The sequence below is a fragment of the Anabas testudineus genome, chromosome 24, assembly GCF_900324465.2.
Source record: "Anabas testudineus chromosome 24, fAnaTes1.2, whole genome shotgun sequence".
In the NCBI taxonomy this organism is placed as follows: domain Eukaryota; kingdom Metazoa; phylum Chordata; class Actinopteri; order Anabantiformes; family Anabantidae; genus Anabas; species Anabas testudineus.
Window position 1 is genome coordinate 14,157,860 of NC_046632.1, and position 25,539 is coordinate 14,183,398.

The 25,539-nt window shown below is 42.2% G+C and overlaps 2 protein-coding genes across 5 annotated transcripts in view; both read right to left on the bottom strand.

The window, feature by feature from the left end:
- rgs6 (regulator of G protein signaling 6) overlaps positions 1-1,257 on the bottom strand; it is a 54,682-nt gene extending 53,425 nt beyond the window's left edge. Inside the window, exon 1 of the mRNA XM_026340793.1 lies at positions 1,194-1,257. The gene's annotated coding sequence lies outside the window, so the exon portion shown is untranslated. The remainder of the gene's footprint in view (positions 1-1,193) is intronic.
- Positions 1,258-6,014: 4,757 nt separating this feature from the next.
- The window catches only part of sipa1l1 (signal-induced proliferation-associated 1 like 1), a 62,699-nt gene continuing 43,174 nt past the window's right edge, over positions 6,015-25,539 (bottom strand). For 3 of the 4 annotated variants that reach the window (XM_026341092.1, XM_026341090.1, XM_026341091.1), the window contains 16 exons: positions 22,973-23,552; positions 20,368-20,466; positions 19,361-19,536; positions 18,839-19,126; positions 18,550-18,702; positions 17,890-18,023; positions 15,912-16,009; positions 15,129-15,616; positions 13,905-14,090; positions 13,118-13,286; positions 12,374-12,608; positions 12,009-12,179; positions 11,721-11,832; positions 11,313-11,391; positions 9,861-9,973; positions 6,015-8,219 (listed from right to left, as the gene is read on the bottom strand). In XM_026341092.1, the coding sequence (XP_026196877.1) occupies positions 8,147-8,219; positions 9,861-9,973; positions 11,313-11,391; positions 11,721-11,832; positions 12,009-12,179; positions 12,374-12,608; positions 13,118-13,286; positions 13,905-14,090; positions 15,129-15,616; positions 15,912-16,009; positions 17,890-18,023; positions 18,550-18,702; positions 18,839-19,126; positions 19,361-19,536; positions 20,368-20,466; positions 22,973-23,552 (3,154 nt within the window). In that variant the 3' untranslated portion in view covers positions 6,015-8,146. The remainder of the gene's footprint in view (positions 8,220-9,860; positions 9,974-11,312; positions 11,392-11,720; positions 11,833-12,008; positions 12,180-12,373; positions 12,609-13,117; positions 13,287-13,904; positions 14,091-15,128; positions 15,617-15,911; positions 16,010-17,889; positions 18,024-18,549; positions 18,703-18,838; positions 19,127-19,360; positions 19,537-20,367; positions 20,467-22,972; positions 23,553-25,539) is intronic. The other variant, XM_026341093.1, reaches the window with a different exon arrangement.

The following is a 25,539-nucleotide window of genomic DNA, read 5'->3' on the forward strand; positions in this document are numbered from 1 at the left end:
CTCCAGGAGAGACTGGATGACGACGCGAGGAGGTTGAACACATGTGGCACAGCTGTAATGCAGCGCCTACCATCAATCCAGCAGCCCAGTGAGCAAAATCAGTTTGATACAGTAGAAGTAATGACACACAAAGTATTTAGAAAGCTGAACATCGTAAAACACTTCATTTCAAAGCCGTGAGCACCGATTCAGCCACTGGAGCTGATTCGCCCGGACACATAGTTGTGTTCCAGTTGATCCCAAAGTTTGTGCAGATGCATCAAGTATTAACACACACAACAGGGAAAATCATTTCTATATGGATCTACACACACGCCAATCAAGATCTCTGTATGATGTCATGCAAATGGACCAAAAATAATTTAAAAAATCCCTAAAACACCCCGATGACCCAGTTTGTGGTCATTTCAGTTTGGGGTCATTTACTGTATAGGAGGTCCGGGGTCCTTTCGCCAGTTGGTGCCCAGGAGCCCATTTTCTCACACTGCACCTCTGACTTCAGCCAAGTTCAGAAATGTCAGGTTGCGAATAATGAATAAACAATTAGTGGAGATAAAAATCTCCAACATAATGAGTTTGGAGAGTTTGATGGAGGGTGCTGGTCCATACAACAACATACATACACATGTGTACAAGTCTGTGTCCAACAGCTGTCGGTGCTCCCTCCATCCTCTCAGGACCGCTCCTCTCCCCAAACACAGAGATCCAGCAACCCTGCAGCCTAATTTAGCCTCTCTCTCTCTCTCTCACACACACACACACACACACACACACACGCACACACTCTCTTAAAACCGCTCATAGGTCCAGTTGCTGCACATATTCACCAAACATCAACAGGAGACAACTGTCCACACACGGTACAGGTATAACCGGACCCGCATCAATTCTATAAGCCGGTGTCTTTTGCCAGCTGTTTCTCAATCACAGGTGGGAAGAACATCATCTCACATCATCCCTCACGCACACACGGCAGTGGAACAACACCCAGCCAGCTGCCCGGTCCATCCCTCATTAACACCGCAGCGCTGACAGTCCCCTCATGAGGCGCGTCGAAGCGCACAGTGCATCAGAAACTCAGTCGCCTTCTGTGTGTTTTGTAAACGCTGCCCTCTCTCCCTCCAGCCAATAATTCATTCATCGGTTCCCCCTGACACGGCATCTTCTTCGCCCCACGTATCCGTCCTCCTTACCTCAGTGGCGGGTTCTCTCTCGCTTTGGAGCTCCGGAGCCAACAAGCGACTTCACCGACCCACCAAGGCGCAGCGCACCGAGAGGCAGAGAGAGAGAGAGAGAGAGAGAGAGGAAGAGAGAGAGAGAGAGCAGCCCCTCTCTCTCTCCTGTATACTCCTACTGCAAATACAAGTATACAAAAGCAGTAGACAGCAGCCACACATGCAGGGCTTTGTACTCCAACCATTGCAGTGCTGGATTCTGAAAAACACAAATTTTCCAATCAATGTCAATTTCTTTTCCATCTTTTCTTCTGATGGTTCCACAACTCTCCAATCAAAAACCTGCAGCTCAGACAATCAAGCGTTTGTGTTCAAGTGCTTTATGTGATTTCCAACACACTAACATCTGCACTCGCTTACTTTTTTTGTATTTCTTGTTTGTCCAAACACAAAACGAGGTGACTTTACTATTACATCACATCGTGTTTTACTTGTTGCCTCCGGATATGTGGGGATTGAAACCTCATGGTGCTTCAGACAGGAGATGAGAATATTGGTAAATAACAGTGTGTGGCAGCCCTGAGGCAAACACCAGAGGTGTCACTAGCTCCTGTTAACAGGAAACTGTTCTCAGCTTCACAGTTAATACAGATTTTTCATGTTAAATATAGAGTTTAATGACTGCGATGAATGCAGTTGATACCACTTTGCAGACTCACTTTCAGTTTGTGATGGTGTTTTGAAGTTGTACAGTGAAACATGAATGCGTTGATGAGTTGATTATCTCTGACGATAACGAGTTAACTGTTAAATAAAAACACAGAGGGTCTTTATTAAAAGGGGGTTTCTAACATCTACCCAACAGTAAACGTTATACACTGTTCTCCTTTCTGCTCAAACTATCAAACTGAGCTAAACTCATTTTCTTCAAACCATCCCCTCGCTCCCCCTCCCCCCCCCTCTTTCTCTCTCAGCATAATCTCCTTTGATTTCTCCTCCAGAGCACATGCAAGTCTAACAGCTTGAAACCAGGGAGCCGCAGGCCCGGCAGATAACCTCTTAGCTGATGGGGGACTTTTGGGCCGAGAACTGAGGCACATCAAAGTATCTGATGCAATGATGGACTAAAGGAGGAAACTGGGTGCTTACTGTAGCCAGGAGCAGTTCAGCTCCCTCACTATGTGTGAGTGAGCCTGTGCATGTAACCAGATCTCACATTAAGCATCGTGCAGCGCAGCGTGTTTACAGTGATTCAGGCGGCACATTCTCACGGCTGGTGGCGGAGACTAAAAATATTTGATGGCCTAATTCAATAGAAGTTTACTGGGACAGAGAGTGGAGTGGCAGCGTGCTTCAAACGCCAGTAGTTCCTCTCTTTGTTGGCTTTCTCACTTCCTTCTGCAGATCAGTGCACAAATGGAAAAATGGACATGAGCGAGCTCACAGATCAATACATGCACTCCCCAGCTAACTGTCGTCAAAAATGAAATTGATACTAATGGACCACTCTGCCCTGACACATCATCATCATCGTGTGTACTTGTGGAAACTACAGCGTTCACTCTGGACCCACTGAATTATTAACAGTGAACAGGAAGTGGAAATCCCAAGGGTGTGCATGTGCATGTGTGTGTGTTGGTAAGTGGATGGGTGGGTGTTGTCCCACATTTGGTGCCTTTAAAAACTGATGAAAGATCAACTAAAGTGAGGTAAATGAGTTTTAAATTGAATAAACTCCGATTAAACCCTGAGCACCAGCTGAAAACATTCCTACCAAAATAAAAGCACATTCTGAGTTTCTGCTGCTGAGTTGTGGCTCCATAAAAACACAACAAGCACATTAGCTCACATGTTTATTTGTTCCCATCGGACGTCTCAAGGTATTTCCAGGCCAGATGGGATATATAATCCCTCAGTGCTGTTGGGCGTGCCTGGAACATCCAGGGGCATACTAATCAGGCCCCGAGATCACCTTAAGTGGCTAATTTCAATGCAAACAGGCTCATTTCATTTCAGTTGCTCCGTCCTGCAATTTAATTCTTCCCGGTTCTACCAGAAGCTCCTGATGTAAATCTAAAGGATAGTGTGGAGGAGGTCAGCATGTCAGGCAGGGAAACTCTAACCTGCAAATTAAGAGGTGACTTATTAAGACTTCACTGATCATTTTTGACCAAATTAAAACATTCAGTGGCAATTTTTATTCAATTCAGCTGAAGTGCCTGGAGGAAGCATTTGGAACGGTTTCAGTATCAACTTTGCAAAATCACTTTTCTGCGAGCCAGTCCAAGTCTTTGTTAAGAGACTAATTAGAGCTTCTCACGATGCCTCACATCTTATAAAAAGTGAGCTCCAAAATAGAAACAGTGCAGCTGCGTCTCACTGGTACAGTCTGCTGACTACCATCACACACAGTGACACAGACCGACAGCTACAGTATTGTGTAAATCGACGAATCACCTTAAAAGCAGTTCCCGTCTAGAATAACAGCAATCAACAAAGCTCTGCCTCTGAAGAACAAAACGCTCCTTGAGTGCCTGAGAGCCGCACGGACACGTAATGGCACTGTGCAAGCTGCTGGAGTGTGTGGGATAAAAGCATCAAGGTGCCATACACGTTTACAGTGTAATTAAAGCTGATGTGTGCAATATTTTTAGATTTTTCAAGTTCTTCTCGACCGTTCTGAGTTCTTTTGTTGATGGCATATGGTTCTGTCTCTGCTGCTCCCAGCTTATTCATCTCAGTGTTTTTAAACCTAATATAATTTTAGCAGATCGATCACCTTTAATTATCACGAGAAGCTGTTTAAAATGACAATTACTTTTTAAATTTAAATGTGCGTCTGTCACATGCTTTTCACAGTTAACCACTGGCTACTCAGTGGAGACCATAGGTTAGTCGCTTCTTCAGTCTGAGGAAAGTTGGTAGGATTCCACAAATTTATCCTCCTGGGTGGTTTTGTTCCTGGATTCAGTTTCTCTTTAAACCCAGAGGTGCATATGCACTGTTTTTTTTTTTTTTTTTTTTTTTTGCAAATGAACTCGAGCCTATTCAGGCAGGGAAGGAACAAAACCACCCTGGAGGATACGTTTGTGAAATCCCACCGCCTTTCCTCCGATTGAAGAAGCACAAGACAAGACATAAGAAAGAATTGTCACGACTCTACTTCTAGATAGACCTGAGATTTAATCAATCAACCATCCACTTTTACTTTGATTTCCCTGATTGTGGAATACAAACAGTGCAGGACGATACATTACATTTACATTACGTTTACATTTGGCAGATGCTTTTACAGGTGAGGTACAAAGAAGCAAATATCCACATGTAATTCAGGGAGAAGACACTGAAAGCAAAGAGCTGTTTAGGTTTCATCAAGTGTAGGTGACAGATAGGGAAGAATAGAGCTTTGGACAACATAATAATAAAAATATAAAACCATGTGACTACACACTAAATTTCCTTCATTTATTAATGTGATCAATGTCACAACCACAGCCGGTCGTCAGGGCAGGTCAGCATCCGCATCTGGAAATGAACACTGGTCCCTGCGTGTGTGTTATTGTAGACGTGCAGACACGTTTATCATATCAGCATTATAACAGTAGGAATATGAAAATGATGTGTTTACAGCTCACCACACTTCCCCCAAGTGGCTAAAAACCCAACCAACAGCATAACACACACATGAATTTTCATACTTTTCAGATAAAAGGCAACTGGGGCACCTGATTCTTGATGACTTTTTAATGGTGGTGCATTTTTTTTTTTTTTTTTGATTATGTTGAAAAATGAAGACAAACATCTGGCAGAGATACAACTGAAAGAGACTTTTGGTCCCTTAGTGCGCCGCTACTAACTTACACGTTAAGAATAATAATCTCTGAATCTTGGAAACAATGATGGTCTCATTTTAAACCCAGAGGTGCATATTTACCTTTGTGCAAACAACCTCTTACAGGCACAAAGAGCACATCAGACAGTCTTGTGCTCATCTCGGTAGAAAATCCTGCAAAGGAAATCCAGGTGAGTCAGCCTCCACATACTCCACCTGTGCCCACGATAACTCATCTTTGGTCTGCACAAAAATGACATAATGAAACAAGCACGGGTCATTCTGTGCCTCATCAACTCCTCTATTGTTTTGTCTCTTTGCTGAGACAAAAAATGAGGAAAGGAGGTGATGCCTGTTATTGTTTCAGCAGAGGGAATATCAGTGTTTTGGTTTTCATCATAATGAAGAAGTGACGTGGTTTTTATTGCAGCATAAAGGGAAATTCAAGAGTCATATCATATTTTAAGATAAACTTTTTACCCGTTCATAGCATCATCAGGATAACTGTGTAAACAGTGACTGAAGTTCCCTTATTTCTGTATTATTATAGCTAAATGAATCAGACTGCTGTTTCTTTAATTACGTTTAAAGGTAGAAATATCAGTATCTTGAATGATGTTACAATTATTTCCTGTTATCGGCTTCAGCAGTGGGAGCAGCTCCAGCGTAATGACGGCCGAGGTGAGTAGCACAGGTGAATAACAGGTGAGGTGGTTCCCAGCTCTGAGAGAGCAGTTAAAGTGCAATCAGGTGAATCAGTGTGATAAGAGAACAACAGGTGCCTGAGGAGCAGCCACACACCTCTCCTCTCTCCTCACTCAGTAGTTACTCACTGAAGATACAATCAGACAGTAGCTCTGCAGGAGAGAGAAAAGCAAATCCACATCGACTTACTGTACTGTAGGTAGGAGAAGGGAGGGAGCAAGAAAAACACATATGACAAATGATGTTTCTGCTTTAAAACAAGTCAACGGCACCACAAATCAATACAGCATTTATTTATTTCATAAACTTTAATACTGTGATCACTGCAAATGTCTTTTTCATACCTTTACATGTTACAAAGACAATGGTTCCAGGATGTAAACAGTATTTCTTTTTTAATTCTGCAAAACTTAAGGTCCTCTTGAAATTGTGTGCTTTATTTTCCAGTCAGAGCTGTCCAGTTCGTGCTCTGTTCCAACAGAAGGAAACAAACAGGATCAGTGTAAGCCGAGACTCTACGCTTTGTGAAACGTTCCTCCCTTGATGCAATCACTGTCCTCGCAAGTTGTGCTTGATTGAAAACCAGCAAACCTACAGTACAAACAACACCCACTCTGCTCTCATCACATCAGAAATGCCTTAAGTAAAGGAGAGTTCAATTTTTTTTTGAAGCGAGGAAATCGAGCACCTTCCTCTGTTAGTCGGGAACTGCACTGGCAGGAAAACTCCAATATTGCACAGGAATGGATCGATTCATCCTTCTTCAATCCAAAACCTGTAAACGCGATCCTTTATAGAAAACATTGTGCAAAGGATCTCGAAAAGAAGATATTACAAAATGGAACATTTAAACATATGCACATTCACATTTCTCATATTCATCCGAAAAGCAACAAAAAGGAAGCCGAGGAAACTAAAACAAAACCATATGCACTGTAAAAAAGAAAATCAAAATCAAACTGGACTGTGTTTGTGTGGTTGACAACTATATCTAACATCCTACTTTTTTAAAGCAAAACATCTGCACTGCACAGTTTGTCATTTGGCCATACTTCATCTGAAATACAAAAACTAGAGCACTTTCCATGTACAATAAAATACGAAACGTTACCTATTAGTCATCATTTGAACAACGACGTACTTCTGGACAGGAAACCAGTGTTCATGGCAAACAAATTACAGGCAAAACTTCATGGATTGGGAACATTTCTGCCTACACGACTCGTCTGTAGTGAATATTTTGAGAATTTCACATTATTGGATTATCACTACAACAACCATTAACTGTTGATATTCTCATTAAACACTTGAGCTATCGACTGTCCACTGGTCTCGTTATCATCCATACAGAGTGACAGGAGATTCTTAAAACAGAACCAAGACTTTCACTTCTTTTTTTGTTTTTGTTTTTTTGTCCATCACTCATCTCCCTGCAAACCTGCAGAGCTGAATGTCAGTTATAGTAAACATCACATTTCTTGAGGCTTGTTTAAATTCTCTTTACATTCAGACCAGGTACCAGGTTTCTGCTATATGCTGCATTTATTTAAGATGCAACAGAACTTTAATAAATTCACGGGAACTTTTTGTTCTTTGATAGTAAAAGACTGCAGATTAAGGCTTGAACGCGATCTGAAATAACCCCCCCCCAACACTCTTGCAGTTGTGCGATTGGCTGAGGAAATAGCTTTGTGTCTTCTGCTTGTGTTGTAAGTAGCTTTGTGTTTTGGGAAACATTTTCTTCCGATACAATCTTATTACAGGGGCCAGCTGGTCTGAATGATATACTGCATGTAACTGAATGCAAAGGCACACACACGGACGCATTTCCATGCACTTCACTTCATACACACTCACTGCCTGGTCCGTTTGTCACAACATATTCATCTGAACAAAAGAAAGACTGAAGCCTCGCCACAGATTCCCCCAACAAGTACTTATGGGGCCCAGTCTGCATCTGTGACTATGAACTTTAAAATTTAAATTAAATTAAAAACAATAAGTGAGAAAAGTGACTGTGTGTGTGTGTGTGTGTGTTTTACCAGGTGTGTTTGTGTTTCAGGATGAAGAGTAGTACCCCTTTTATCTGTTCCCCAGGTGCTGTTTCAAAGGCACGTCCCTGCTCTGTCTTGGAGTAAATGGCCAAAATGAGTGAGAGTAGGCACAGCTGGATAGACTGATGTACATTCACACAATGACAACACACACACTGCCACTGGTACAGTAGTTACTGCAGCTCCCTCTCTCCATGGGTAGTGTAATCTAATGACAAATGTCACCCCCGATGAATTATTTTATCAAAACATCATCACGTTCTCGACAAATACTGAACCGGAAGAAAACTATAGATGTTTGAATTTGAGCACTGACAACACTCACACCAAGCTTCACTCCCTTTATCAAAATAGATCTTTAGAACTTTTTTATTTGTCTCTCATAGCTGGCTTCTGATGACTCTTCCTGTCCTGTGCGTTTGTGTGGCCTCCCGCTTGATGCCAGACTGTTTCCTGAAGAGGTTTTAGAAAAATACAGAGTGACTGGCAGCACACTTAATAATCATGACATTTCCACTGGTCATCACTAGAGGGCACTGTAAGCAACACGACAGCAGGCTTGGGCACCACAAAATACAACATAATACAGAATAAAAAGCATATAGTCAGGCGTTTAGCCAAAATTAAGAAAGAAAGCCATTTAAATAATATAGCTAGTGACCTTTTTCTTGAGGAACTAAACACTGATGTCAGTTGTACTGTACGAGTAGAACAACTTATTTATTGGAGTTATAATACAAGGAAATAAATTAACCTCAGAACCCCCCCTCCCCTTTATATTGCCATCCCAAATAATGTCTGTCACTTATTATCAGCTGTCTCTCTGTATTCCAGTCTGGTCATGCGTGGTGTCCTCTCTTTCCTTCGTCCTAAACGATGATGTGCAGTGGAATTGGATGGAGGTGTATGTTCAGCAGAGAATGGTAAATGTAACCTTCATCCTGTCCCACATCAATCGTCCTTCTTTTTGTGAGAGAAAGACAGGAGTCCTGACTTCTTCCTATTGCTTTTAAGACACATACAACGGGGATGGGCCAAAGCACTCTGGATACCAGTCTTGCTTTATGGCACCACTAAAAGATGGCTTCTAAATGTAGTCCTCTGTCAGGTGTTGGTTTGTGCTGTTGAGGCAGATAGGATGCTGTAATCCAGATCTGAGTGACGCAGAGGGGAAAAAAATGGAACTGTACAAAATCCAGGTTTCCCTCCTATACAAAGGCAGATGGGACTGCCTACATGTCGGCAGCTGACGGTCAACTTTCAGCTTTGAGGACCGGAAAGAGACGACAATCTTCTCTCCATATAAATGTGAAGGAAATAAAAAGCTCCCTGTGTTCAGTGGCTTTAGATAAACTAACTGTGTTTCCTTGTGTTATAGCACACTCTTAGTCGCTGGCTGCGTACCTGACTCACTTTATATGGCATATCACGGGCATCCTGCTACCCTCCGCTGTGATGGGTTTTAGTTTGGCACAAGATACTTTCACCTTGTAGAGAAGAGAAAAGCCAGGTAACAACGGGAAATGTGTTTAAAAAAAATAAAAGAGCAATCAAGAACCCAAAGAGGGCAGCTATCTACTGTGGGTTGTCATGGTGGACTGAGAAGATAGTTTATGTTCACCTGCGAAATATCTGGAAAAGGAAAATTTGACTTCTTTAGAAAGAGAATGGAAGAAAAGTGCTTCCCGCTTTGTTGGCAATTCTATCAAATTTGTCAAAGCAAGATGAGAGAAGGATGAATGCAGCAGCATCGTGTGGTTCTATAGGAAGTCTGAGGCCAGTCCGTCAGAGTTGGATAAACTCCCATTTATCTACAGCCTCATCCTGAGAAACTGAGCAGGTGGAGATTGAGAGTGGTTGGCAAAAAAAAAGCCCCTGATGTTTGAAGCCAATAGAAGATGGTTGGAGGGTTCAGTGTCAGGCTAACAACAAGCCTCTGTTCCTGTGCACGATTTCTTGTCGGTGTCGGCCCCCACCTCTGCCTCTCCATCAAGACTCCTACCAGGTGTGTGCTGTTGTATGCGTTTGTGTGTGTGCATGTGCGGACTAAAACGCGCAGGTGGTCAGTTCATGTCAATGGTGTTGAAGACCCACTCCGTGAACTTCTTCAGCTTGGCAGCAGATGTCTGGGACTCCTCCTGCAGTCTCTGGTTGTCCTCCCAGAGCCTCTTGATCTGAGCCTGAAGCCGCACCTTTTCTTCCCGCTCCTGTAGACGAACAATCATGAGAATGAATGTTTCACTATTATTTGTCTGTCTTAGGTTTAGGTGGAACCTGAGAGTGTTGTGCATAGACTGGCAATAAACAAAATATCAAAAATAAATCCATAATTGGGTGCACGAACAGAATGGTGATCCTTCAGCATTAAGCCAGGTCAAGGTAACCTGAGAGTGCATCTTCATGCTATCAATCAGCTCCACGGTGATTGTTCCAAGCTTAAAGGGGTGATGGAGGTGAGAGTGAAGCGTATTAGTTTTCTTGGTGTTAAATTCATCTTACTGCTGCCATTAAAAAGACAAAATGCAGACAGCTCATTATTTCCAGCATTTCACAGAAGGCTTTAAGTTTAATACGAATAAAAGCTAATAAGTGATAAATCACACCTGGAGTGGAGCAATCTATCAGGTGAAAACTTTTCATACTTTTTGTAAAAGGTCAGACTTGTTAGCGGGTAGGACACAAAATCTGCAACTAGCAGCTCAAAACAACACAAACCTTTAAAAGTTGTGCTGCAGAGGCACTGGAGGACTTTTAATTTTCAAGCCCCATCAACTAAAAACAAGGTGATAAAGCTACTGTCCATGTCTGATTGCACTGGCTTCCCAAACTGGATATCAATTCATCCATTGTGTTGTCAACAGTAAAAGCTGGCGCTGATGGTAAGATGACAGCAGAAATGTTTTCTTGGTACAAACTGACCAGTGGTTCACCAAGCGAACTTATTTTCTTCACTGTCAGAGTCGACTGTTTTTCAGCAGGCAGGTTCTTTGAAATGAGAAACGACTATTTCTTACATTTCGCTATGAGTGAGACTGTTAGGAGAACAATGTGATATTTGTAGTATACAGTAAGTGTGCTATCAAAAAATCTCCAAGAACTGTAGAGCCAGCTTTGGATTACGGTAAGTGTGTGAAGAGCATCAATCACATTAATCTGAGCAAACCCTGCATCCCTGAAAGCTGGTTTCAAGGCGTTTGCCTGGTAATTTAAAGGAGATAAATAAAATGTAGATACAAACTGGAAAATAATGAGTGGGTGTACATCAGCAGCAGACAGGAACCAACACAACAGTGGCATTGCTCAACTGCTGACTGTGGATTTTCTATTCAAGACAAAACATCGCTCCTTCCCTGCTGCATGCAAATTAACCAGTGCCTTCATTTTTCATCCTTCAGCAGCACCGGAATAGAGACGGGGAGCCACAAAATAAGAACATAGAGTAGTAGATGGGGTACAGTATACATAGAGACATTGGTGGGGTATGTACTGTACTGTATATGTAAGATAGTGGTCGACTAAATGATTAGTGGTTTGGGTGCTACCCACCTTCTTCAGGTCTTCTTGGAGCATCTTTACCATAGCCTCCAGTTTTGTCACCTTCCTCTCCAGCCCTATGTGACCCTCACTGTGGGAAGACAAAACAAACAGTCTATTAGTGACCCACTGTTAATACATTCAGTAACAGTTGCTAATTAAATTTAAATTTGTTTAAACATTTATTTGACACACTCAGAACTATGAGTGACCACATCAGACACTAAACAACACCAGCAAAACAAAACATCACTGAGCCAAACAGGAGCTAGACAAAGACCCACTGATCTCACTGATTTCAGTTTATCCAGTAGCTGCATTCTGAGGCCACCTAATGTGTTTCTAGTGGATTTCTTGGGAGTTGTCTCTGTGTCACTACTATGGCTATAATCATATTTAGGTATTAACAGGGTACATTACCTAGATGATGGACGAGACAGTGGAGCAGGCTGCAGCTCTATGTGAGGCTGTTGGGGACTTGAGGCACCGCTGCTTCTGCGATTTGAATCTCCAAACACGTAACTTCTCTGGACTGTATCATAATTTATAGAATCATAAATAACAAACATAGAGAAATAGAAAATAGAAAATGCAGAATACAGAATACAGAAATACTGTTTTTTTTACATCAAAGGTAAGCTTCAGCTTATTTAATCAATGTGTCCAAAGAGGACAAACAACATCAAAGACATTAGTAATTGGTCATACCGTAGTGTGTGTTTCTCTCAGTCTCAAAGGTGCTGGCCACATCCACGAGGTGTGTCCACTCGAGGGGACTGTCCCTGTCTGAGGACGGAAGTGGCATCAGCTCTGGAGGGAGGGGTCCACGGTGACGCTCCACCAAATCAACCAATGATGTGTCAGATGCAGAAAGATCACCTATAGACATGTAAAACTTGTGTTCACATCCTTTCTATTGACATCATCTACAGTAGATCCAAAGGGAGCAGCAGATACACATCTGGATCTGATTAAATCTGTCAAAATCCAGCATCTACAATACTTCACTCTTTTATTTCTATCTCGGATGGATTACCCCGCACCGGTAAAACTACTTGAACTACTGCACTCACCATGGAGTTTGACACCCAACTTATAGGAGGGCCGTCGCAGGGGCACCCCACGGGTTGTTGGTGAGCGTGGGAGGGTGGAGCAGCTGAAGAGAACATCAGTGCCCAGTGCCGGCTCAACCACCGAATCACTTAGGGAAGGAAGCCTCTGGCCACGATAGATGCTCTCGTCTGACAGGGTACGATGGAGTGATCGGCGGCGGCTGAGAGGCTGCCCTGGTGGGGACTTCTGGCTGTGCTGTAAAAATTAGAGGTGGAAGGATAACAGGAGTGCCACCTTCATATTATTAAAAGACAAAATCTGAAACCATGTCTTATATGTATGGATGACTGGGGTCTCACAAAATGGAGCTTGAAATGTGTACAAGACTTTTAAATGGAGAAGGTACTATTTAACTAGAGAATGTGTATGTATCTGGAACCCATAAGTACAAATATTTGGAGTGGCAAAGGGAGGGGGCTGGAGCCTGATTTTATAGGTGCCCCTATCAAAGTTTAATTTTGTGTCATAACAAACAATCAATACTGTATATCCACAATGTAATAAACCTTCAGGCCAGCCTGTTGCATCTCTTCTAAAGCAAAATGTACAAGCCAATACAAATCGTAACCATTTACTGTATGTGTTGTTGTGTGTGTTGTGCATGTGCACTTGCGCACATGCTCTACCTTTTTTGCATAGTAATAATATGTTTAAGGAGTTTAATTTCTAGTAATTATTAGGCTCTTATTTATATATATAAGTACCTTTTCCTTATGTCTTCGTGGTGGTGGAGGACTGTCTGGAGTACTATGTCTCTTCACATCTTCCTCCATAGTAGATTTAGCGTGGGGCTGGGGTGAATGCATGTCTCTGAGAGACGGTCTGGCTGCTGGTGTTGGGACAACGTCCCCTCCACTCTCGCCTGGAGACTTCCTAAACACACACACAGACACAGTCATTCAGAAAACTAGGTATCGCTAGGTTATGCACTATTCCTGTATTATTGTTGTATTCTCATAATAACTAAGCTTCTGTGGTCACTAAGTTTCAACGGTAGAGCCATATACCAGTAAATTACATTTAACCGGTACATCATTGTTAGTCCTTCAGTGTAATACTCACTTCCACCACAGGGAGGTAATCATGTAGTATGCATATTCTTACTACAAAAAAAGGTGTCAAAAGGAAAGTACAGTGGGTGGACAAGTGATGGAACAAATGCAGTCTCTACAGCAGCCCTGCAATAAAGACTGTCATTGTAACACTAGTAACATCCTATTTTGTCACCTCATTATACACATAAGGGTGGCACAAAATGCATCGTGTGGTCTGATATAAAAACACTACCGTGGTCATGAAAGTTCAATTATGACGCAGTCTCAACATGGATAGAACATTACTGTATGAGCTTAACAAGCACACATACAATACCACATGACCCGAGAGATTATGATGGTGATCCACCAGAGCCACAGAGAAAACCAACTACCTACTGTGGGGTCAACAACAAGACGTGACCTGTTAAGAAGCTTTTGAGGGGTTCACCCTTACTTGCGTGTGTCTCCAAAGTCCACAGAGTTGATGGTGGAGCCAGGCTTCCTCCAGCCAATCAGGTACTTGGACTGAGCTCCCTGGCGAGGATAGAAGCTCTTGGGCCCAGGGGACACTGAGGACTGGGATGAAGGAGAAGTGGCTGCGGATGACGACTCCTCTCTGGGGGAGCTGTGACCTGAGTGCCTGGCAGTGATGGAGGGAGCACAGGAACAGAGAAAGGGGAAAGTTAGTCATCACAGCAATTTGCCACAAACACGTATTTGGACAATGATGCAAGATACTGTACATAAAAACCATATCATAATCCAAAGTTTATGAAACATCTTAGGGCAATTAAGATCTGTAACTAGTTAGTTTAGTGCAACATTGTCATTATGTAAGAATGTCTAGGGATAACAAACAGTTTATTACCGAGTTATAAATGGAAACTATACATAATACCTCCAAAATATTTACTGCAAACCGCCCGTCCAGCTGTGATGTCAAGGCCACAAACTGTGACCCCATCAGAACAGGTGAACTAAGACTTGTTCATGTGCTACACTGTACTTCTGTCAGCCCCGCACTTGAGTTCAGTTATGAAAAGTTCCCATTTCCTGAGGCCTAATGTGCAAAGACAAGAGGGAGTTAAAATAACTCCTGCACTTGGTTTCCAGGAAAGACTTGTTGAGAGGGAGTAATCTAATGTTTTTTTTTTCTTTGTGGGTGAAGAAATACTGGCTTGAGTAGTGAGAGCTTGGAGCACACAGTAAGTAGTCAGGCAAAATCAGAGATGACAAATAACAAGGTGGAAAGGTAAATTTAAAATCACTGCACTGACTGTGTTTGCCATTTGTTTCAGACACTGATTACCTCAGCCCGAGGCTGCATTAGATTTTCTTTGGGGACGTGTATTTTGGTGATAAACACTGAATTTAAATCTAACCTAGATTCATTTAAAGCCCTGGTTCTCAACCTTTTGGACTTTTAAACCTTAATTACCAAGCGATCAAGCGAAGCGAAGTCAACCAAAGAGGGAATCACTACTGAGACTGTTTCATTTGAATAGTCTACTTAAAACTAATAAACATATCAGAAATGTTTTTGATTCTTCATGTTACTACACAGGTGGCCCTGACCCCAGATTTGGACTCACTTCCTTGTAAGATAAAGTTACTGTAGCTACACATTAACTTGTCCTCCATCTCACACAAATATCACAGATGATAAAAACAGACAGACCTCGAGTGTGATCCAGCATCACTCAGACTGTAGGTGCTGCTGTCTCTAACAAGAAGATGAGTGGGTGGGCTTCGGCCTGTTCCTTCCAGGCTCCTTTCTCCTGGGGGGCCTGGGGACTCAGCAGCAGCAGGTGACCTCTCCAACATCCTGCGGCCACCTTCAGTCGGGCTGTGCCACGGAGAAGCCGACCTCTCCCTGCTCTCTCTGCCTCCACTAGGAGCCAGTAGGGATGTGGTGCTGCCATGGTGGGAGTGTGGGTGGGCGTGGTGTGAGGCTCCATAAGAACTGGTGTCAATGCCACTGTCAGCTGACGCCCCTTGAAGATAGCCTCCTCCTCCCAGGCCATTGGGCTCTGTGTCACCTTGGTCACCGCTGGAGCCTCCACCTGCTCCCATTTCATACCATTTATCACTGTCACTGTGGCCCCCGCTGGAAGCTGTGCTGGATAGCGTGTTACTGCTGGAGTGACCAGAGTAAGGGCTGTCCGACTGCCAGAAGAAACAGAAAGTGGAAGAGTAAGGGGAAATTATGGTCGAGGGAGTTTTCAGTGTTATTGCAAATCAGTTTTTCAGCAAAGGTCAAAAAATTATTTCAGAACATCAGACTACAGTATTATTAACTAATGCTGACAGAGACATCAAACTAACACTACCTAAATACAGAAGTCCTTAATAAGGTAACAAGGTAACAAGGTATTTTGGCGAAAAGGGACTACAGAGCATTATACAACGCAAGTACAATGTCAGGGATGTGATAGTAGAAGAAAACTGTTAAAGGACCAACCTGGCTTCCCTTCTTCGGCGACAGGTGAATGACCTGCTCCTGCCTCTGGATGCGGGGAGCTCCTGAGTATCCTTGACCAGACTTGGAGACTGGGGCCTCTGCAATAAAAAGACCACAACATTGGACGCAGCTGGAGTTGGTAACAAACACATGTATGAACCCTGTGACGCAAACGTGACTTGTTGATGATTCAGCAGAGATGTTTTCCCCTGCTCATTCTTGCAAATTTAGGTGGTAGAGCATTCATGCTTCCATGAGGCTCATAACACTGACAATGTTTTCATTCAGTCTTCAGTCTCTGTTGTGTCCACGAACAAAAAAACAGATCAGTTGTCATCAAAAGCAATGCACATCAGACAGAAATTCGTCCCCAGACAATGCATGCTGGCTTTGTTTGTTCTGGGCAAACTGTGCCATGTGAGAGAATGTGCGTATGTGTCCTGAAGCAAAACTCTGGGTATAAATGGATCTGTTGTATAATTGTCTAGATGTTATGCAAGGAGATACAGAGTAGGCAGCTAATGACCACAGCACCATGGGAGGAGAGTTAAGGGATGTATAACATCTGGTGGGGTGAAACTATTAAAGCAGTAAACCCCTCATATTTTTAATATTTATTACAGTGCGTTGTTTTTTCTGCACTGGGCCCCCCGGGCCCTCTGCACTAATTAGACATGGTTGTATGTTTAAATGGCTGTCCATACATATGGCGTTTATGTGTCCACACATTTATCGATCGTGTCACTGGCATCAGTTACCCAGAAACCTGACACAGGATATCAGAACAAAAATAACAAGCAAATGTTGTGTTAAAGTTTATGCAATGATTATTATAAAGCAAAGATTGCATAGGCTACACTAAGGACCACGTTAGTGTCTTGTTTATGTGCGACAGGACTTGAGTGGGAGAAAAAAAAAAGTGAGCAAAAGTGAGCATTCTGCCCTCTGCATGACTCATGTTATTTCTGGACAACACATGGCCACATGATCACTGCTGAAAACTAGCGGGTGAAGGGGTAAAAAAGGGAGGAAGAGAGAAGGACAGAACCCTAAACCACAGAGACAGACTGTGCAGGGCTGGACACTTGGCTGACTCGGCCTGAGCTGACCCAGCCTGCATTGTTCCACCCTGACCATTAAAGACATATGTACTATAAACAATCACAAAATTAAAGACTAAGGCCTTTCTTTATGATTATGGCGACCAAGAACAGGTTAAGGACATGGCTCAAACCAGGCTGGTCGACAATTAACTAAAGCAACATCCTGCTGGAAATCAGACGAGCAGCAGAAGAGCATGCAGTTTCTGTGGTTTTCAGAGACTGAGCTGGAAAAAAAGATGCATGAGAGAAATACTTATAATTAAAGGAAAGCCAATGTAGAAGACGATAAAAACATGAATGAAACATAAGACTGCAGTGGAGAACGAGGAGCAGGCTGGAAGGAGGAAAAGAATGGCACACAAAGAGTAGGCTGGTCAGCTGTGTTAACCGGAAAGAAAGGAATTTGTTCCTGTTCTTTTTCCTTTATATAATCGAGAGAAATACTATAATTGAGATCACTGTTTGAACACCTCTCTTTCCCCCCACATTTAGCATTCTCTTCTTCCTATTTCCATTTGTCTCATTATCTTCCTGCCTTTTGTCTGTCTACCGAGGCATTAAGATCTCTGTGAAGGCACTATATTATTCACAGCTAGCTGAGTAGGAGGAGAAGGGGGTAAGAAGGGTAAGAGAAGTGCTGTTTAGAGGCAGTGAGGATGCTGTCACACTTGGCATCTCAGCACTAGAAGGCTGCTCAAAGAAAAAAATTGAAAAACTGTCATTGGCATAAAAGGAGGCACAAAAAAACACGGCACTTTGTTTCCCCTGCACTGTCCGCTGTCCGTAGACTGGTGTTAAAGCCCAGTAAATAATTGTATATTGTGGAAAACATCCTACTACAATATATTGTGTTAACTCCACTGTTACACACTTACCTGTAGACCCTCTTTCTGCTCCTCCCCCTTCGTCCATTCGTGACCAATTGGGAGTGGACTTTCCACTCGACCCGCCATCTCCAACCACTTCTCGTCTCTCCGAAGACATTGGAGAATGCCGGTTCCCAGCAAACCTGGTGAATGAGCACACATGCACGAAATGAGCTAAATGTGTTTCCAATGACTAAAAATGCAGAGCTAGAAATGACAGTATAATTGAGTTTGAAACATAATACATTTTCCCACAGGCTGTAGTGGGTGGAAGACAAAAAATGGGCTCTGTCAAGATCATTATCATAGACAGACATGCTAGCACCTCATTCTCCTACACTAATTCAATGCACTGATACAACTGTCAAATGAATGCTTTTATTTTAAGCCAACTCTTTTAGCTCACAAGATGAGTCCAGTTGTTGGTTTTTGTCAGTGCTGAACAGATTTTATGCTTCCCAAAGAAGAAAACTGATAAATTATACATTATAACACACGATTATCTAAGCTGACAGTTAAAACATAGACATGTAATAAACATAAACAGTACTCAAAAATTTGTATAAAAGGTAGAAAATGATTTATTCAAAAGATATTTTTGCTTTTTTGATATGATAATATCTCAAAAACGCAGGTACAGACGAAGACAATTCCACCCCTCTTTCTTACTGCTCAGGCATGGACTTCTGTCTCCAATGAGCTGAGCTTCCAGAAGCTTCACCGGAACAAGACAGGTTGCTGGGAGAACTTCGATTGTGAGGGGAACGACCCAATGCCAGAGAGGAGGCCAGGCTGTAGCTTTCACTGCCTGGAGACATTCTGCTAGATGTACACACATACACACAGGAGCTATGGGAATGTCCAGGCAAAAAGAAAAGAAGTAACTGAAGAAAGATTAAAACATCTAGTCTGGAAAGAAATAAATATGCCATGAACACTTCATTTTGAAGGTTCAAACCTTTTGGTGTCCAGAGGCCGACCATCACTACTGACGCTGCGTGGAATGACTGCACCCCTCTCCAGCCTTTCAGCTGACAGGGTCTTTCCTACAGAGCTACCAAGGCTGATGGCCCGGTTAGGTGTGTGAGGCTGTGGCGAGGCAGTCAGTGACTGCTGAGGGCTGCTGGACGTCCTTTGCCATTTGTTGTTGTTGCTGCGGAAGGGGAACTTGTACTCAAACGAGCCACTATCACTGCTACTACTTTTGTACTCTGACACAGGCATCCGATAGAGCTCTGAACAGCCCCTGTAGACAGAGTAGAGTCTAGCTCAGTGACAAACATCCTGTTTTAATTTAATTTCATGAACCTCAAATATTTTTTCCTAAAATATTATTTTGTCTTAAAGTAATGTGATTTCTAATGACTATTCTACTTCCTTTACTGCCCTTGAGATTATTTCAGTAACCAAAATTAACATATTAGCAAAAGTACTACCAGGCAACAAATGATGGCATATAAAAATCCTCCATCCTGCCTACCTGCGTGGTGTGGCGTCATCATGTGGCGGGATGATAACAACACGTACTGACACTGAGGTCCGTAGGAGGTCGATCATCTGCTCATGGGTCAGTGTTGCTACAGCAACTTTGCAGATTTCAACCAATCGGCTTCCCTGCCGCAGTCCAGCCTGCCAGGCATATCCATATGGCTCCACCTAACAGTAACAAAGTTTGATTGAATTACAGCTGCAGTGGTGAGGTGCTTCATTCTCCAAATGGTAACATCCAAAACAGGAAGTCTAAAGCCAAGGTTTTTATTGTTCTCAATAATACATGAAAGTTCAGAATTTTAATTATTTTAGGCACATATTTGTTGTGACTTAGATAAAGATCAGATTATGTTTTACAAATTACAAATTAATGCAGAAAACTACAACATTTCATAAGGTGCACATACTTTTTCTTGCCACTGTACATCAAACAAAAAGGAGACTTTTGTGTCAAATGCGTTCTCACATACTAGAAATATTCCTTTTAATTTAAGCAAGGAGTGACAACTGCAGAGTGCACAGGAGGCATGACATGAGACAAAAAGTATGCTGTGAAAATCGCATTTCGTTCCTTGCAGTGCAAGTCACATGATAGAAACACGATCAACACGCCCACTTGTTCTAAAAAAAATTATGCAACTTTGGAAGTTATCCATTTAATGTGACTAATTTGGAAGCTTAGCGCCTTACACTGTCTCCAGATAAACTTTAATACATTTTTACACATTAAGTAGATTTTGGCTTCAATGACTTACACAGGAAGCTTATTTTAGAGGGATCTCTTAAAGAGCTGTATTAACATGAGGAGTGGCTACAGCAGGAAAAAACTGTTTCAGTATTCTTATGCACATCTGATTGTTGTTTTTTGTGAACCTATCCTATAATGCAGTTTTCTCCATTAAAAAAAAAAATCGATTTCCATTTGTTTCCATATTGTGAAATTCTCAATAGCAGACTAATATCTGCTATTGTGATGCTACATGATCAATAAAATACCTCAGCCACGATGCCTTCATAGTTCACGTGGAAGCCGAGCTGCCCCAGACCATTTCGACGAAGAGTCATCTCTGATGTCTCGCAGCCCTTAGTCAGGAACTGGACAAAGGGAAAATAGAGAAATGTACGTCGAGAGTATGAGAGGAGTGACAGTAAGAACAGGATGAGAGATGTTAAAATAAGCCGAAAGGAAATAGAAAGGGATAGAGAGTGAAAAAAGAAGGTAAACAAATATTTCACAAATAAGGCACCCTTTGTTCCACAGATTCAAATACATTTGCACAACCATTAAACATGACATGAATTACTTTTAACTTATTAACAGGACAGTAGGTGGGATTATCCAAGTCTGCATATTTGTGCACTGTGTGTAATCGTTCAGTGCATATGTAGACTGTATGAAATGTATGGCCATAAATAAAAATACATTTGTCCTCTTGTCTAAGTGCTATACATCAGACTAGATGTGTGTGTTTACATGCATTCAGACACTATCGACAGATGGAAGAAATGAAAGCAGGATGTTTGTCTGTGAGACTTTATGCCTTGTTCAGGAAGAGAAAACCTTTAAATTCATATTTTTATAAAAGAATGTGACTTCTCTCATTCAGGCAGGGCAGGGAGGCAGCAAAGCTGGCGCCCTTGTTTTTTTACAGCATGTGAAGTGAAGACCTCTACTGTGTAATAAAACAGTTATGTTTGTCAGGCCACGCAACCTGGATGACTTTTCTAACTGAGCAACTAGTGAGTTGACAATGGCTCTGGTAAAGCCAATCACCTTTCTCAACTTCATTTTCCACTGTGGTCAGTCACAACACATACCATCCTTGTTCTCTCTAGTGATGCACCTAGCCACTTGAGGGTAAAACCTCACAGGGATGCATGAATAAATCATACTGCAGACTGGCACCTGATAATAATTGTTTATGATGTTCTCTGATGCTTCTGCATGTGTGCGTGGGAAAGGGAGCACAAACATGAAAACAAACACAAATAAATAAATAAGGATAAAGAGAAAATAATATCAAAAAAGTGAGCAAAGAGGGGTGAAAGCATGAGAGAGACACATATAGTGAGGGAGAGAGGCAGACAGACAGTGATGTCTCCTCCAAGGTAGTCCAAATGATTGTAGAGTAACAGCTGATGTATAAAATGCAACATGAAAGCGATACACCTCTGACTCCAGAGCCAAATAACATGTGTGTGTGTGTGTGTGTGTGTGTGTGTATTCCATGTTAGGTTTGTAAGCATGTGTGCAAATCAACGATGCTGGGCTCAATCCAGGTTACATAAATACTTAATAACAAAACCATCTCTCTCTCTCACACACACACACACACACACACACACACACACACACACACACACACACACACACACACACACACACACAGTCGGTGGAGGGTCGGGAGAGGCTGGGGAAATTAATGTATTCTTTAGCACTGATGATTACATAAGTAAACACTTTTTTTTCTAAGCAGTTTCCATGGAAACAGATAAGGAAAAGGTAGCTCCACTTCACTGTGTGTGTAGGTGTATGAGCGATTAGGAGTATGTTGTCCAGAGGTGTTTCTGAAACTCACTCAATAAGCAGAGACCAGTAATGAGACAACAGCTTTGTAAATGTTGTCATGCTGGCAGACTGACAGCTAACAGTGAACACCAGGAGAGGCTGTGAGTGGGCCAGGTGACAGCCAACAGCATTTAAGTCCACTCACTTGGCTTCTCAGTGCTGGCCTGTGCACCGTACTATAAGTGAACGTGTGTCACCTTTTTGACACCCTTTAGTTTCATCCAGAGCCTTCTTACATGGATTTGATTCAGTTTTCCAGCATGAGCAGTGCCATGGGAACAGGGAACAAAACAGTAGTTCTGACTCTCGACTCGACTTGAGTGCATTATGTCAGGTTTCTTGGTAAAATAACTTGACCGTAATGGACCTAATTTAATTAGTATAATATGCTGTGACCATGGTGTCGTGATGGTAAACAATGGTAGCAGAGGGACAAAAAGAAATGTTAATTATTTAAATATAAAAATATAGCGAATATATTGACATTGCAGGAAGAATCGATTTTACAGTTTCATAATCTACAGTGCCAAGAAAAAGTATGTGAACTAATCTTCATCATACTCAAAAGTATTAACAAATATGATGTGCCTAAAATAATAACACAAACTAATTCTGATCTTTTATGTCTTTATTGAGGACATCCATAAAAACCTTGTAGTGCTAAAACGGTCACTGCATATCATCATGAAAACAATCCCAATAGTAAAGTATGGTGGAGACATAATGATTTGGGCCTGCTCTTCTGCATCAGGGCCTGGCCAGTTTGCAGTGTCAACCAGTTATTCCAAGGGCTCACATATTTTTTTCCACTTGCACCATGAGGTTTTCATGTTTTTTCCAAAGACATGAAAGATCAGAATTTGTTTTGTGTGTTATTTTTTTTAGGCACATCATATTTGTTAATACTTTTTGAAGATCAGATCATGTTTTATGACAAAAATGGTTCACATACTTTTTCTTGCCACTCTACATCTATAGTCTCACCCCATACTGTATTAGTGTGTGTGGTGTGCTGTGCGTGTGTCTGCTAACCTCTAGACGTTTGACCACCTCTTTGAAATCTTCAGTGTTATTACCGATACTCCTCAAAGATACACTTTCACCACGCTCGTAGAAAATCCGTAAAGATGCAGGACTGCTGAGTGTCCAGCCAATCACATCCTTAGTGGCACAGTTGAACACAACCGCCTTCGCCTCCTGGTCCAGCAGGATAAGAAAGTCATTGGAAAAGGCCAGAAGAGCCTCCAGTTCCCCTCCTGTCCCAGGATCCTCAGCATGGACAGGCCAAGTCACAGCCCCGAGGCTGTGCAGCTCTGCTCCTACATATGGTCGGCTTTTCTCTTTTTTCTTGTGGGCCAGTGAGATGAAAGGAAACTTTCCAGAGGGGTCAATGGGCGTGCTGGTGGAGTGACGCTCAGCCAGGTCACGCAGATATTCCTGGCGTGTTCGAGTGGCCATGGCACGGAACTTGTGTGACTTGTGAGCAGCATTTTCGGCATTGATGACCTTGGCCAGCAGGAAGTCCCGGAACACAGAGGACTTGGGGAAGGTCACACCCTCTGGAATAGGGGGGCCGAAGGAGGGGACATCTTTGGAACGAGTGACTGCCACACTACAAGTGATGAAGTAGACCAGGAAGAGAAAAAAAAAGGGTACAAGGTTCAGTGAGAGGAAAAATAAGAGAGGAGAAGAACTGATGGTTAACAAATCAACGTTTCTGGACTACCCAAATAACTAAATAAGGTGCCAGATTTTGGTAAAATAATCTTCTTGACTTCTGTATAATATGCTTCAAAATGAGTCATCTACCCTAACATTCACAATAAATATTACTGGAGTTGCTGCCTTTTCTGTGTAGCATGTAGTTCATTTTCATGACCTGTACCTCCCTGTTTTTGCTGTTCTCCAACTCCCTTTTCCTTTCATTTACTCCCTGGAATAGCCATCTAAGGCAGTTTGCACTGTCTAGTATGTCAGGAACTCAGCTGGGCAGACAAGGAGAGGAAGGAGAGAAGAGGAAGAGGGGAGAGTGCTATTCCAAATCTCCTGCCCAAAACAACCCCAGAAGACTTAAAAAAGGGAGAAAAGGAAAATGTGGTTGAGAAGGACAGACTGTGTGGGAGACGAAAAAGACAGAGCAATGATTGCTTACAGAAAGAAAAACATATTTCTGTTGTAAGAGGCAAACACATAGACAACTTGAATGACAAAAAGCATGCAGACAGCGTTTAAATGACCTAAATAGAATAATGTCTGTATATGGTCACCTAACCTGTGCTAGTCTCAGATCCTTTATGACCAAATGAGCTCAATCACAGATCCTCAGGTGATAATTACCAGCTGACAAAAGTAGCACTGGAAGTCAAAGCCCTCATCCCACACGATTCCCTGCTGACATGCATCAGCACACATGTTGACACCAGGATTAATAGCCTTGTCTAATAAGCAACTGAAGTCAATATGTCTCCCACATATTTCTAAACATACCTCAGAGATACCCTGTAGTCACCTGAGACGTGCAGTGTTCAATTATACCAACTGTCAAATTATTGACACCTTATTTCTCACCTGTCCTTGTTTGTGACAGACAGGGCTGAGAGAGGAAACTTGTCTTTGAAGAAGGACAACACAGACTTTTGATTACTGGGTTGACAAATGAATGCTAAATGTCAGTAATTAATATGTTATGAATGCTGTTCAAATAACTGAACTCTCATGGACAGAAACAAGAAGAAGGGAATAAGGTAATGTGCATGTTTGTGTCCATGTACAAACATGTAAACATAAGAAGAACGTATTATATTAAAAATGAACATTGAACTCTTGTATGTTCAAAAATGTTATTTCCCTAATTTCACAGAGAATAATTCAAATGATTTGAACCTTTTTCTCAGTTACTGTACTTCACTGTAACTTGACTTTACACTATGGATTTAAAATCAAGCACCTCAGCCTATATGCAAGTGACAGCTTTTTGTGTTTATTCTAATGTCGATGAAAAATTACTTCTAGAGGGTATTTCAAAGAAGAGCAGCTTGAGTGGTTATAAGCTGGCTGAACGAATGATTAAAATAAAATGTGACCTTTAATTCTTATTCTTCTCCATCACTACAAACATCACTCAGTACATTACACTGAAGCTCTAAAAGCACTTATGCTGATCTCAAACACCTGTGAGCCAGTCAACAACAGACCTGTGACTCATGCAGGACAGAAAGAAAGAATGATAGACGGGTGGGAGGTATAAAAGCCAAAGAGCAAGATAGAGAGAGCATTAAAAAAGTGAATGAGGAAAAAAAAAAAAGACCAAATTAGAAAAGGGGATGAGCGTGAGAAAAAAGGAAAGGAGAATGCACAGCAGTGGACATTGCTGGGCTCTGTGGCTGTTGTATGATACTCGTGGCAGGAGGTTTGGCAGCAGAAATGAAAGAGCACATTCCTGCGGTTTCAGTGATTTGTGGTCTTATAAATATACCGTGTGTGGGCAGCTCCACTCTTGCAGTATCCACGACCTGCTGCCCACTGAGCCAGGGCAAGAAAAAGAACATGTCAATACCTATTGTAGTGGGTGGCTCAGAGGTGTATGAATGTGGACATGG